The sequence below is a fragment of the Takifugu flavidus genome, chromosome 4 (assembly GCF_003711565.1).
Source record: "Takifugu flavidus isolate HTHZ2018 chromosome 4, ASM371156v2, whole genome shotgun sequence".
In the NCBI taxonomy this organism is placed as follows: Eukaryota; Metazoa; Chordata; class Actinopteri; order Tetraodontiformes; family Tetraodontidae; genus Takifugu; species Takifugu flavidus.
This window is the reverse complement of record NC_079523.1, coordinates 13,136,593-13,150,573: the sequence shown is the minus strand read 5'-3', so window position 1 is coordinate 13,150,573 and position 13,981 is coordinate 13,136,593. Positions and strand designations below refer to the sequence as shown.

General features: G+C 43.5%; 1 protein-coding gene across 5 annotated transcripts in view; it reads right to left on the bottom strand.

Moving 5' to 3' along the window:
• Window positions 1-10,001: 10,001 nt before the first annotated feature.
• The window catches only part of phc2b (polyhomeotic homolog 2b (Drosophila)), a 51,163-nt gene continuing 47,183 nt past the window's right edge, over window positions 10,002-13,981 (bottom strand). For 3 of the 5 annotated variants that reach the window (XM_057031481.1, XM_057031480.1, XM_057031479.1), the window contains 2 exons: window positions 13,126-13,450; window positions 10,002-12,826 (listed from right to left, as the gene is read on the bottom strand). In XM_057031481.1, the coding sequence (XP_056887461.1) occupies window positions 12,672-12,826; window positions 13,126-13,450 (480 nt within the window). In that variant the 3' untranslated portion in view covers window positions 10,002-12,671. Of the gene's footprint in view, window positions 12,827-13,125; window positions 13,451-13,598; window positions 13,669-13,981 lie in introns of those variants that run through there. The other 2 variants (XM_057031483.1, XM_057031482.1) reach the window with 2 other exon arrangements.

Below are 13,981 nucleotides of genomic sequence, written 5' to 3'. Positions count from 1 at the left end.
CACTGAGACCAATCAGCTGATGTATGCAGCGGCAACGGTAATCCTACAGATGCTTGGCTATAAGATGAAGAGCATGAATAGCCATAAGGAGCAAATGGCCCCATGGAGGAGAAGGCTAGAGGCAAAAATCATGGCAACACGGAGAGAAGTCAGCCTCCTAACAGAGCTGAGTAGAGGCGTGAATCTAAGGACAGAGCGGCCCAAGAAGTACAACAAACTGTCCATACCTGAGGCACTGGAGACTGCTAAGCAAAGGCTCACAGCCCTGGCTACCCGACTAAAGCGGTACACAAGAGAAGTAGAGGAAAGGAGAATAAACAGGGTGTTCTCCACTAACCCAGCGAAGGTCTACTCTCAGTGGCAGGGCAACAAGATGACAACAGACCTTCCCCCCAGGGCTGACACGGAACAATACTGGAAGAGTATCTGGGAGAAAGAAGCAACACACAACACTACTGCCCAATGGCTGCAAGACCTACAAGCTGAGCACAACCAACTCCCAGAACAAGACCCAGTAGTCATCACCTTAGCAGACATCCAAACAAGAGTGTCCAAAATGAAGAGCTGGACAGCACCAGGGCCCAATAAGATCCACGCCTACTGGCTTAAGAAGCTGACTGCACTCCATGAACACCTGGCAGCACAGATGAACAAGCTGCTAACATCAGGGGACCACCCAGAGTGGCTAACCCAAGGCTGGACAGTCCTCAAATCAAATCAAATCAATCTTTATTTATATAGCGTCTTATACAATCAAAATTGTTTCAAGGCGCTTTCCAGAATCCCAGGGCCTAACCCCAGACAAGCAACAGTGGCAAGGAAAAACTCCCCTTTAACAGGAAGAAACCTTGAGCAGGACCAGGCTCATGTAGGGGGACCCTCCTGCTGATGGCCGGCTGGGTAAAGAGGGAGGAGAGGAGAGGAGAGGAGAGGAGAGGAGAGGAGGGGAGAGGAGAGGAGAGGAGAGGAGAGGAGAGGAGAGGAGAGGAGAGGAGAGGAGAGGAGAGGCACAGAGCACAGAGCACAGAAACACACACAAAAATACACTATACAATGGGTCAGCGGGGGCGGAGGTCGTCATGCAGCTCCGAAGGCGGCGATACCTGTAAATAAGTAGAGAGAGGAGGGGGGGGAGAAGCAGAAAAACGACACAGGAATCATCATAACTAGTCTGCTTGATGAGGAGGAGGAAAGGAGAGGAGAGGAAACCAAGACCCAGTGGGGTGACAGGCCTGTCAGGTGATCATGTTTCCGGACCCCGGCAGCCTTGGCCTATAGCAGCATAACTAAGATGTGACCTAATGATTAGACGACCCCCTAAGTATGATAATTTGTCTATCTATGATAGTACCGTATTGGCCCGAATATAAGACGGTGTTTTTTGCGTTGAAAGAAGACTGAAAAAGTGGGGGTCGTCTTACATTCGCGGTCTAGACATTATACCCATTCACAACGCTAGATGGCGCCAGATATATTTAAAGCGAATGCTGAACTAAACGTCCCAGGCCAAAGCGAACCCCTGTCACGAAGAAGAAAAATAAAAATAGCGGTAGCACGAAGAAGAAAAGTAAAAAATAGCGGTAAGAAAGAAAAGAGAAGAAAATAAGAGAAGAGATAACAGAAAATAGAGAAATGTAGCGACAATCTGGAGAAAAGTGGGTCGAAGATATAATCATTTGTTTCAGATGTACTGTAATTATTTTCTGTATAAAAATTAAATTTGGTGTTCAAAAAGTCTTTTTTCAAACTTGAGTCTTGAAAAAGAGGGGGTCGTCTTATAATCAGGGTTGTCTTATATTCGGGCCAATACGGTAACTGGTTTTAAGTTTGATCTTAAAAGTAGCGATGGAGTCAGCCTCCCGTACCTGGACAGGGAGCTGGTTCCATAGCAGGGGGGCCTGGTAGCTAAATGCTCGGCCCCCCATTCTACTCCTAGAGACTCTGGGAACCACAAGTAGACCAGCATTCTGAGAGCGGAGTGGTCTATTGGGCTGATAAGGTATCACTAGCTCCTCCAGGTAGGATGGAGCTAGGCCTCTGAGGACCTTGTAGGTCAAAAGAAGGGTTTTAAAAATTATTCTAAATTTAACGGGCAGCCAATGAAGCGACGCCAGTACAGGAGTAATGTGATCTCTTTTGTCAATATCTGTCAGAACTCTGGCTGCAGCATTTTGGATCAACTGGAGGCTTCTTAAAGAGTTGTTTGGACACCCTGGTAATAAAGAATTACAATAGCCCAGCCTGGAAGTACCAAAAGCATGAATTAACTTTTCAGCATCATGCCGCGTCAGTAGCTTCCTGATCTTTGTGATGTTCCTCAGGTGAAAAAAGGCACTTCTCGAGACTAATTTAATGTGTGAGTTGAAGGAGAGATTTTGATCAAAAGTTACTCCTAGTTCCAACAGGAACATGTGATTGGGATTAAAGGGACAGCACTAGACTGGTTTAGATCATACTTATCTGATAGATACCAGTTTGCCCATGTCCATGGTGTTCCCTCCTCATACAGTAGGGTTAGCCATGGAGTTCCTCAAGGTTCTGTACTCGGACCAATCCTCTTCACATTGTACATGCTTCCCTTAGGGAACATTATTCGGCAGCATGGGATAAATTTTCATTGTTATGCTGATGACACTCAGCTCTATTTATCCATGAAACCCGAGGAGACAGAGAAGTTAGTGAAGCTCCAGACCTGTCTTAAAGACATAAAGTCCTGGATGTCTTCAAATTTCCTCCTCCTTAACCCAGGAAAAACTGAAAAAGAAAAAGAACTGAAAAAGAACTGAAGAAGCCTTCTGGATTCTTCTCCAGAAGGCTTCTTCAGTTCTGAAAAAGAACTGAAGAAGCCTTCTGGATAGAAGGCGAAACGTCTTCAAGAGAAGAAACCCAGTCCAGTTGACAGAGAAAACTACCTTGGATACAATGACCTGGATGACTGAGAATTTACACAGACAACTCCTAGATTCCTCACAGAGAGACTAGATGTTAATGAGATACCATCTAGAGTGATCATGTGATCTAATCTATCCCTGAGAGGTTCAGGACCAAACACCATGACCTCAGTTTTTCAATTAAAAAAGAAAAATAAGCTGTTCTAGCCTTACGGAGGGCCTTTTTATAAACTAATAGACAGTCTTTCCAGGCTACATGATAGCTGTCTATTTTACAAGAATGCCACTTCCTTTCCAGTCTTTGCACTTTCTACTTGAGGGTCCTGATATGTGAATTATACCAGGGGGCACACCTCCTCTGAGTTACTATTTTCTTTTTCAGGGGGGCAACAGAATCAAGCGTGATTCTCAGTGAGGTTGCTGCACCTTCTGCAATAGAGTCAACCTCAGTAGGGCTAAGATTATAATGATTTACCCCTGGGGAAACACACAGTGGTCCTGGGATCAGCACAGGGATCACTTCCTTAAACTCACACATTAAATTAGTCTCGAGAAGTGCCTTTTTTCACCTGAGGAACATCACAAAGATCAGGAAGCTACTGACGCGGCATGATGCTGAAAAGTTAATTCATGCTTTTGGTACTTCCAGGCTGGGCTATTGTAATTCTTTATTACCAGGGTGTCCAAACAACTCTTTAAGAAGCCTCCAGTTGATCCAAAATGCTGCAGCCAGAGTTCTGACAGGTATTGACAAAAGAGATCACATTACTCCTGTACTGGCGTCGCTTCATTGGCTGCCCGTTAAATTTAGAATAATTTTTAAAACCCTTCTTTTGACCTACAAGGTCCTCAGAGGCCTAGCTCCATCCTACCTGGAGGAGCTAGTGATACCTTATCAGCCCAATAGACCGCTCCGCTCTCAGAATGCTGGTCTACTTGTGGTTCCCAGAGTTTCCAGGAGTAGAATGGGGGGCCGAGCATTTAGCTACCAGGCCCCCCTGCTATGGAACCAGCTCCCTGTCCAGGTACGGGAGGCTGACTCCATCGCTACTTTTAAGATCAGACTCAAAACCTACCTCTTTGAAAAAGCTCATTGTTACTAATTCTGTAGTTCCAGTTACTATCATAGACAGACAAATTATCATATTTAGGGGGTCGTCTAATCGCTAGGTCACATCTTAGTTATGCTGTTATAGGCCAAGGCTGCCGGGGTCCGGAAACATGATCACCTGACAGGCCTCTGTCACTCCACTGGGTCATGGTTTCCTCTCCTCTCCTTTCCTCTCCTTTCCTCTCCTCATCAAGCAGACTAGTTGCTGATTCTTGTGTAGTTTTTCTGCTTCTCCCCTCCCCTATTTATTTACAGGTATCGCCGCCCTCGGAGCTGCATAATGACCTCCGGCCCGCTGAAGTGATTGTACATCATATTTTTTTGTGTGTGTTTCTGTGCTCTGTGCCTCTCCTCTCCTCTCCTTCCTCTCCTCCCTCTCCTCTCCTCTCCTCTCCTTTCCTCTCCTCTTTCCCCTCCCCTCCTCCTCCTTCTCCTCTCCTCTACCTCCCCCTTCACTCTACTTCTACTCTCCTCTACCCCTCTCCTCTCCTCTCCTACCTATCCTATCCTCTACCTGTCCTCCCCCTTCTCTTCTCTCTTTACCCAGCCGGCCATCAGCAGGAGGGTCCCCGTACATGAGCCTGGTCCTGCTCAAGGTTTCTTCCTGTTAAAGGGGAGTTTTTTCCTTGCCACTGTGCTTGTCTGGGGTCAGGCCCTGGGATTCTGGAAAGCGCCTTGAAACAATTTTGATTGTATAAGACGCTATATAAATAAAGATTGATTGATTGATTGATTCCTCACAGAGAGACTAGATGTTAATGAGATAACCATCTAGAGTGATCATATGATCTAATCTATCCCTGAGAGGTTCAGGACCAAACACCATGACCTCAGTTTTTCCTGAGTTAAGGAGGAGGAAATTTGAAGACATCCAGGACTTTATGTCTTTAAGACAGGTCTGCAGCTTCACTAACTTCTCTGTCTCCTCTGGTTTCATGGATAAATAAAGCTGAGTGTCATCAGCATAACAATGAAAATTTATCCCATGCTGCCGAATAATGTTTCCTATGGAAGCATGTACAAGGTGAAGAGGATTGGTCCAAGTACAGAACCTTGAGGAACCCCATGGCTAACCCTACTGTATGAGGAGGGAACACCATGGACATGAGCAAACTGGTATCTATCAGATAATATCATCTAAACCAGTCTAGTGCTGTCCCTTTAATCCCAATCACATGTTCCAGTCTATGTAACAGGATGCTGTGATCAACTGTATCAAAAGCAGCACTGAGGTCCAGCAGAACCAGCATAGAGACCAGTTCATGATCTGAAGCTATGAGAAGATCATTAGTAACTTTAAGAAGTGCTGTTTCTGTGCTGTGATGAGCTCTAAAGCCTGACTGAAACATCTCAAACAGGCTGTTTCTCTGCAGGTGCTCCAGTAACTGAGTCACCCCACCTTCTCAAGAACTTTAGAGATAAAAGGAAGGTTGGATATCGGCCTATAGTTTACTAACACGTCAGGATCCAGTGATGGTTTTTTAAGCAACGGCTTAATCACTGCCTCCTTGTAGGACCGGGGTACATAACCTGACACTAAAGAACCATTGATCTGGTCCAGGATAGAACTGCCTATCAATGGTAAAACATCCTTCAACAGGTGTGTTGGGATGGGATCTAAAAGACACGTGGTGGTCTTGGATTTCTGAATTAGTGATGACGCCTCAGAAAAATATATAGGGGTGAAGGAGTTTAAGGGCTCGTTGGAGAACCTGAATGTTCCCACAGTCAGCACATCTGGTGATGGTCCAGTTGTAGGGATGGCCTGGTTAGCTTTTTCTCTGATAGCTAGAACTTTATCAGTGAAGAAGCTCATGAAGTCTTCACCACTAAGTGAAGAAGGGATACGTGGATCTAAAACACTGTGACTCTTAGTTATTTGGCCACAGTGCTAAAAAGAAACCTGGGGTTGCTCTTATTTTCCTCAATTAAAAAAGAAAAATAAGCTGTTCTAGCCTTACGGAGGGCCTTTTTATAAACTAATAGACAGTCTTTCCAGGCTACATGATAGCTGTCTATTTTACAAGAATGCCACTTCCTTTCCAGTCTTTGCACTTTCTACTTGAGGGTCCTGATATGTGAATTATACCAGGGGGCACACCTCCTCTGAGTTACTATTTTCTTTTTCAGGGGGGCAACAGAATCAAGCGTGATTCTCAGTGAGGTTGCTGCACCTTCTGCAATAGAGTCAACCTCAGTAGGGCTAAGATTATAATGATTTACCCCTGGGGAAACACACAGTGGTCCTGGGATCAGCACAGGGATCACTTCCTTAAACTTAGCTACAGCATTATCTGAAAGACATCTGCTATAGTAAGACTTTGTTCTGAGGATAGAAGAATCCTTAATCATAAATGTGAAAGTGATCAAAGAATGGTCTGACAGGAGTGGGTTCTGAGGGAACACTGACACATGTTCATAATGAAGGACCCCCAGAAGGGCACAATACCGTCCAACTACCGGCCCATAACCTGCCTCAGCACCACATGGAAGCTCCTATCAGGCATCATAGCGGCATCATCACCAGCTACTGGTCGACAGGGCAATCACCCAGGACTGTAGGACTCAGCACACCAACCTGTGCACTGCCTAGATTGATTACAAGAAAGCCTATGACTCAATGCCGCACACATGGATAACAGAGTGCCTAAAGTTGTATAACATCAACAGGACACTAAGAGAATTCATCCAGAGCTCCATGAAGCTGTGAAACATGACTCTGGAGGCCAACTCAAAGCCAATTGCGCAGGTGAACATCAGATGTGGCATATATGAAGGAGATGCTTGCTGTTCTGATTTTTGTTCTGTTCTGCCGTGCTGTTCTGCATAGGCCTACACCCTCTCAGCCAGATCATCGCCAAGAGTGGCTATGGGTATCAGTTCCGAAGTGGAACAACCGTCAGCCACCTCCTCTACATGGATGAAATCAAGCTGTATGCCAAGAATGAGCGTGACATTGACTCCTTGATTTACCTCACTAGGATCTACAGCAAAGACAACGGGATGTCATTCAGACTAGATAAATGTGAGCGGATGATATCTGGAAGAAGAAAGGTGATCGCAACTTATGGGGCTGAACTACCTGAAGGGAACATTAGAGATGTGCAGGACAGTTACAAATACCTGCATGGTATGTACCACCGACAAATTGAGGAAGTGGCTGATATCGAGAAAACATACCGGTGGTTGTAAAGTTGGAGAAGATGCAGATGGATGCTCCCCTTGTTTCTTGGATCGAGGACTACCTGACAGGTCCACCACAGTTTGTGAGACTGCAGAGCTGTGTGTCCGACCCCCTGATGAGCAACACAGGGGCTCCCCAAAGAAACTGTGCTCTCCCCCTTTCTGTTCACCACCTACACAGCTGACTTCCAGTACAACTCTGAGACATATCACCTCCAGAAGTACACGGATGACACAGTCATAGTCGGATGTGTGGAGAATAGACAAGAGGATGAATACAGGGACCTTGTGGAGAGTTTTGTTAGGTGGAGCAGGGAGAACCTTCTGCAGCTCAATGTGACCAAGACGAAGGAGATGGTGGTGGATTTCAGTAAAAGCAAGTCCCCACCCTCCCCAGTCTGCATTAGTGGGAAAGAAGTGGAAATAGTCCCATCTTACAGGTTCCTGGGTGTTCAGCTCGACAATAAACTTGAGTGGTCCACAAACACCGATGCTGTCTACAAGAAGGCCATGAGCAGACTCTATTTCCTCAGGAGACTCAGGTCCTTCAGTGTTTCCAGCAGGATGCTCCACATGTTCTACCAGTCTGTCATGGCTAGCACCATCTTCTTTGCTGTAGTGTGCTGGGGTGCAGGCATTAAAGCAAAGGATGCCAACAGACTCAACAAACTCATTAAAAAGGTAGGGTCTGTTGTTGGCTGTAAACTTGCAAACTTGGACGAGGTGGTGAGGGACAGGATGGTGCTGAAATTGCAGACAATCATGGACAGTCCCTCCCACCCCCTCCGTAACACAGTGGACAAACTGGGAAGCAGTTTCAGTAACAGACTCCTGCAGCCTCGCTGCTCTAAGGTACAGGAAGTCATTTCTGCCGTCTGCCATCAGACTCTATAATTCATCCAAACCTACTCAACAATAATTGTGTAATGTTTATGTTGTAATTTTATTTCTATTTTATTCTATATTTATGTGTATATGCTTATAATGTTTATAATATGTATATAATATGTATATATATACGCTTATAATATATGCGGTATATATGCTTATAACGTTCTAATCTTATTTGTATTCATTTATTCTGTTTCTATACTTTGTAAATACAAAACCTAGTCAACAGTTACCGGTTTTTTACGACTATAAGGCGCACCTAAAACACTGAGATTTTCTCAAAAATTGACGGTGTGCCTTATAATATGGTGCGCCTTGCGTGTGGACTGAGTTCCAAAATCTGCTGTGCGCCTTTGGTAGTTGCACTACGGTAAATTCAGATGATTAAGAAGAGGAATTCGGGATGTTGGACATTGAAATAGTGCAGCTAGTGCATGCTTTTGCTTTGTTTTATTGATATGATTTTCGGAATCTTAAACACAGATACACAGCAATGTTCACAGGTATGCATAACACCTCCTGGGTCTCTTCAATGCCCCAGAGCATCCAACTCTTATGGTCGCCATTTAGTCCATCCATCAATCCCTTTATCTGCATACAGCATCCTGCAAAGGACACAGCCAACGAGGCTTACTGAGGATGCATGCTTTTCTATGTATTTTCTATGAGGAAAACATTAAACCTGCAGAACATGCAAAAGGGAATCAAACACAGAACTGGAATCTTCCAGATGTGAGGGGGGCATTATAAAACACTGTACCATCTGGCCACTTTTTAAAGTGCTATTGTCAATTCATTAAAGGTTTCACAGTAGCTGCCCCGTGGGTGGTGGGAAAAACACCACCTTCACGTAACTTGATTTAATTTATGGTTGTCTTTGAACATCTTCGACACTCCAACTTTTGGAGATAAAAACATTATCGGCTAATGCTGTCGCTATCATCCATCTTTCATCATCAAAGAATTTCACCTCTAGTTGCACAATATGAATGCCCCTGGCTGTTCAGCTTAATCATGACCCCAGCTCATACTTTGTATGTGATTGGTGCTGAAATTTCCAAAGCTGCAGCAACCAAACTCGCACTTTAGTTTACTCATTCTAATTACCTCAGAAGTGTCGTCTGTGTATATCCTCAATCTTCAAAGAGAAGAAACACAGTCCAGTTGACAGAGAAAACTACCTTGGACTCAGAAGTGTCCTATATTATTTTGTCTAAATGACACAATGACTGTCATGGAGCCACCAAAGCAGGCAGGGAGTCTCCACCACTGGGGAAGGTCTGTGGATCTGATAACCAAAGATATCCCTGGAGGTGATCACTTGTTTGCATGCATTAGCTCTAGAATTGCCACAGTTTCAAAATGGGGAGATGAAAGGAACTATTATTACATTACCATACCACCCGTGCATTTTGGCAAGGCTTAATCTTTGAGCAAAGTATATCCCACTGGAAAGGCCAACCAGGTAGACCAAGGAAGTCCAGAAGAGGTGGTGGAGAACCCATCACCAGCTGGACACTTTTTTGCATATTGTTGCTCTCACCCTTTGATGAGATCTATGGTATTAAAGACCCGCTTTCTGAAAACATGCAGGTAGTGTGTTTCAGGTACCTTTTATCACCTTCAATGAGTCAAGATACCAACCTAGAAGAGTATTGCAAATGCAATTTATCCTCAGATATAACCTCTGGAGCTCATGCATATTGTCATTTGGGGAAAATAAACACAAATTCAGCATATATTCAAATCCTAAACTGAGAAATCAAAACAGCAGGTTGCAATAAATGCTTTAACTACATGCTTCTTGAAGATGTGGTCCCTTAAAAATCTATTTTCAGCTTTCTTTACAAGACGCTATTTTCCTTTTGCTACAATTCAAATAAAACAGTAACCACAAAAAGCAATAATCAAAGAATCACAATAAGCCTCATACGAAACAGTTTATTGTAAATTATTCATGACTGCAAATTGTTGTGTAACAAACATTTTTTATAAATACAAACAAAGCCTTCTCTAAAACATCTTTAAACTTTTAATCACAGCCACAAACATCTATAATCATATTTTTATGACAAATAAATCTTTTTTTTTTTTTAAAGCCTTGACTTTTGTACAATTGCATATAAAAAAATATGATTTACTTTTTGCTTTAAAATAACAAGGATAACTTAAATGGCAGTCTAAGATGAGGCTCCCCTCACAACAAAGCAAACACAAATAAGTGCCAATGTGGAACAGAGTACCCAAATTGTGCCTCGAAAAATAGTCAAAATCAAATACATTATTCGTTTTGAAAGCGTGACAAAAAAAATATTTGCAAACAGCTTATATCTCCAGGCCAAAACTCTTTAGTTTCTCATGAAGGGGAAATCAATACCAGAGTAAGGCATTCAATCATTGCACTCAGAGCTGTGAGCCTACATTTGAGAAACTGCAAAAGAGTCTCCACAGAATGAGAATAGGCAAATAAATTACTCCAATCTTCTATTGTCAGATTCAAACACAGCTTTTTCATTCACGCAGTAACAAAACTATGTAGAGCACATCTCCATTGTAAGACAAATCACAAATCCACTACTGTTTCTTCAAGTCTGAAGGTTGTTTTGGGCAACACGTACCCTCGGCATCTGTAACAAATCTCTAATAACCAGGGGTGGAATAAAAATGTAGCCATTTACATCTACAATTCAAATAAAACGGTAATACGTGCAAACATGTATCTAAAACCAAAAAACTATTTTACACTTGTGTCTACATAGTATATGTAACAACGTGAGCATCTACATTCTGAGCATTTGCAAATTTTACACACAGGAAGCATGAAGCTGTGAAGATAAAAGGCAATTTAAGAGCTCATCATCCCTACCCATTCTACCCTAATCCCAAAGAGCATTATGATAATCAAAATCCACAACCCCCTCAAGACAAATTTCAAGTAATAAGAACTGCTTAGCATTTTCTTCATGAGGGCGGTTGTATACGGTGCCTGTCACCTTGCACCGTTTGAGTGAATTTGACAGAAAAAAAACAAATGCAGATTGCACAGTGGTATATGGTATATGGTAGACGTGAAGCTGAATTTTCAAGTTAGTCATTTAATTATATATATCCATCCATCCATCCATTCTCTACCGCTTATCTGGGGTCGGGTCGCGGGGGCAGCAGCCTAAGGAGAGAAGCCCAGACTTCCCTCTCCCCAGCTACCTCCTCCAGCTCATCCGGAGGGATCCCCAGGCGTTCCCAGGCCAGTCGAGAGACATAGTCTCTCCAACGTGTCCTGGGTCTCCCCGGGGGTCTCCTACCGGAGGGACATGCCCTGAACACCTCACCAGGGAGGCGTCCAGGGGGCATCCTGACTAGATGCCCAAGCCACCCCATCTGGCTCCTCTCAACGCGGAGGAGCAGCGACTCTACTCCGAGCTCCTCCCGGATGGCAGAGCTTCTCACCCTATCTCTAAGGGAGAGCCCAGCCACCCTACGGAGGAAGCTCATTTCAGCCACTTGTACCTGTGATCTTGTTCTTTCGGTCATTACCCAAAGCTCATGACCATAGGTGAGGGTAGGAACGAAGATCGACCGGTAAATCGAGAGCGTCGCCTTTCGGCTCAGCTCTCTCTTCACCACAACGGACCGGTGCAGAGTCCACATTACTGTGGACGCCGCACCGATCCGCCTGTCGATCTCCTGCTCCATTCTTCCCTCACTCATGAACAAGACCCCGAGGTACTTAAACTCCTCCACTTGGGGCAGGATCTCCTCCTTTACCCGGAGAAGGCACTCCACCTTTTTCCGGTCGAGAACCATGGCCTCGGATTTGGAGGTGCTGATTCTCATCCCAGCCGCTTCACATGCGGCGGCGAACCGATCCAGTGATAGTTGGAGGTCACGGGCCGATTATTATATATAATAATGTTAATACTAATCATCATCATCACAATTAGGTCTGTGTTTATCCATTTTATACACCTTAATATACTACATTTCTGTTCTGTACCAATATTGCTCCAAAGAGAGATTTCTGCAGTTGCAAGTTGCTGATGAACATTATCATTTAATAAAAAACTTATTGTGAATGCATAGCTTGTTACATTTTGTCTTACAGGTATAGGACCTTTACATTTAGAGCAAGTTTGATGTTTCTTTATGCATGAAATTATCTATTTTCTACATAACTGAGCAGTATTTTTAGCTTATTCAAGCAAATGTGTTATTACTGGTACAAAAAGAGTCACAAAAAATTTTCACTAGTGCCCGGCTTTACTTTTTCTAAAAATACAGCAAAGTTGTCATGTCTAGATTCGCTTGGAGGGCTAATGTGCTGTTAAAAAACTGTAATTTTCCTCTTTGTTGACTACAGTCCAGAACCTTGACCAATCTGTACCCAGAAGTGACCTATTTAAAAGACTAATGTTTAGTCAGTCCTGCTTTAGCTGAAAACAGAGGGTAGAACTGCGATTGTGGCTGCTTTTTCATCTATTTGTGGGTATTAAGAATGGAGTTGAGAAATTCACTGTTTGCTACACTCTGCTATTCTCCCATACATTTAAACACACAGAGATCAAAGTACAACACACACACGCCTATTTTCTTTCCTGCTAAGAATCTTTAAGCATATTGATGCGTGCAAAGATCTTGAGTGCAGGTCCCAGTTTAATGTTCATAGTACTCATCAGGTGGTCCTCTTTTAACAGGAGCAAGGCCTGTCCGTCAATCTCCTGAGACCGAAACTCATCTGCTATCTCTTGACAACCTGCAAAAACAGCAATGGAAAACAGATATAGAATAATTAGGCGCACAGTATGCAAGAGTAAAATAGAGTTGTGGGATCCAATATTTAGCATTTTCATAAAATACATAAAAAGAAGCAATTTGCAAATGAACACAACTAATACCCACTGCTAAAACAATAATATCAAGTATCTACTCACACTACATTTTGTTTTGTTTGAGCAACATTGTGCATTGTGACTAATGGAATTTGTTTCTGTTACAGTGCAGTGCTTTACATTCTGTCATGTGTAATAACAACTTTGTGTCTCCTCATCTGACCTGGCAGTGATCTGATGAAGTCATAAACTTCCTCCACATTCCACTTGGTGGGCTCATTGGGTAAGTAGCGCTGTCTGAGCAAGGCTGCATCTCTTTCAGGGCAACTCTCCAGGTCTGAAGCCCGGCTCGGGTGCCGGTGGACGGGAACCTGTGATGGAGCTGGGGGTGGAGCCAGGGCCCCCGAGCTGGCTGCTGACAGAGGAGACGGTGGTTCCTCACAACTGGACATGTCTGAACAGAGACTAGACTCCTCCTGGCTTGGCTGTGAGGCATGAGGCGAGGATACAGAGCTGCCTTGAGTCTGCTGTGGGGACAGGGTCAGCTTCTGAAAGGACAAAGAGGCACACAAATGATGTCAAAGTTGGGCATATGAGAAATAAATCCTCACTGAAAAACTTCTTGGACAACTTATGCGACGTCAAAAATACATTGGGTAATATATTTGACAGCTGCTTTAAATATATACAGCACACCTGCTAAGAGCTGAGGGGTCCTGAATTCTTACCAATGCCTGGAAATTTCATCTTTGACATGCTGAACTGTCTGGATAATAAAAAGAAAGAAATACTGGCACAAACATAAAGACAAATCAAGGCTAAATGAAAGATCAATTTTAAAACTAAATCAAAATAAATCTACTTTTAAAAGATGAAAATGACAAAAACGTGTTTGCGAGCTGAATTTTTATCCAAAATACAGCAAGATTATAATCAACACCACTTAGATGCTGTTGGCAGATGTGAAGTTGTGACTGGATTACTCAAAGATCTAGATCAAAATCTTTATCAAATAGTTTTTGACATTCAGACAGTCATGTCCACAAGATTTGAATACACTTCTGTCCACACTGGTTACA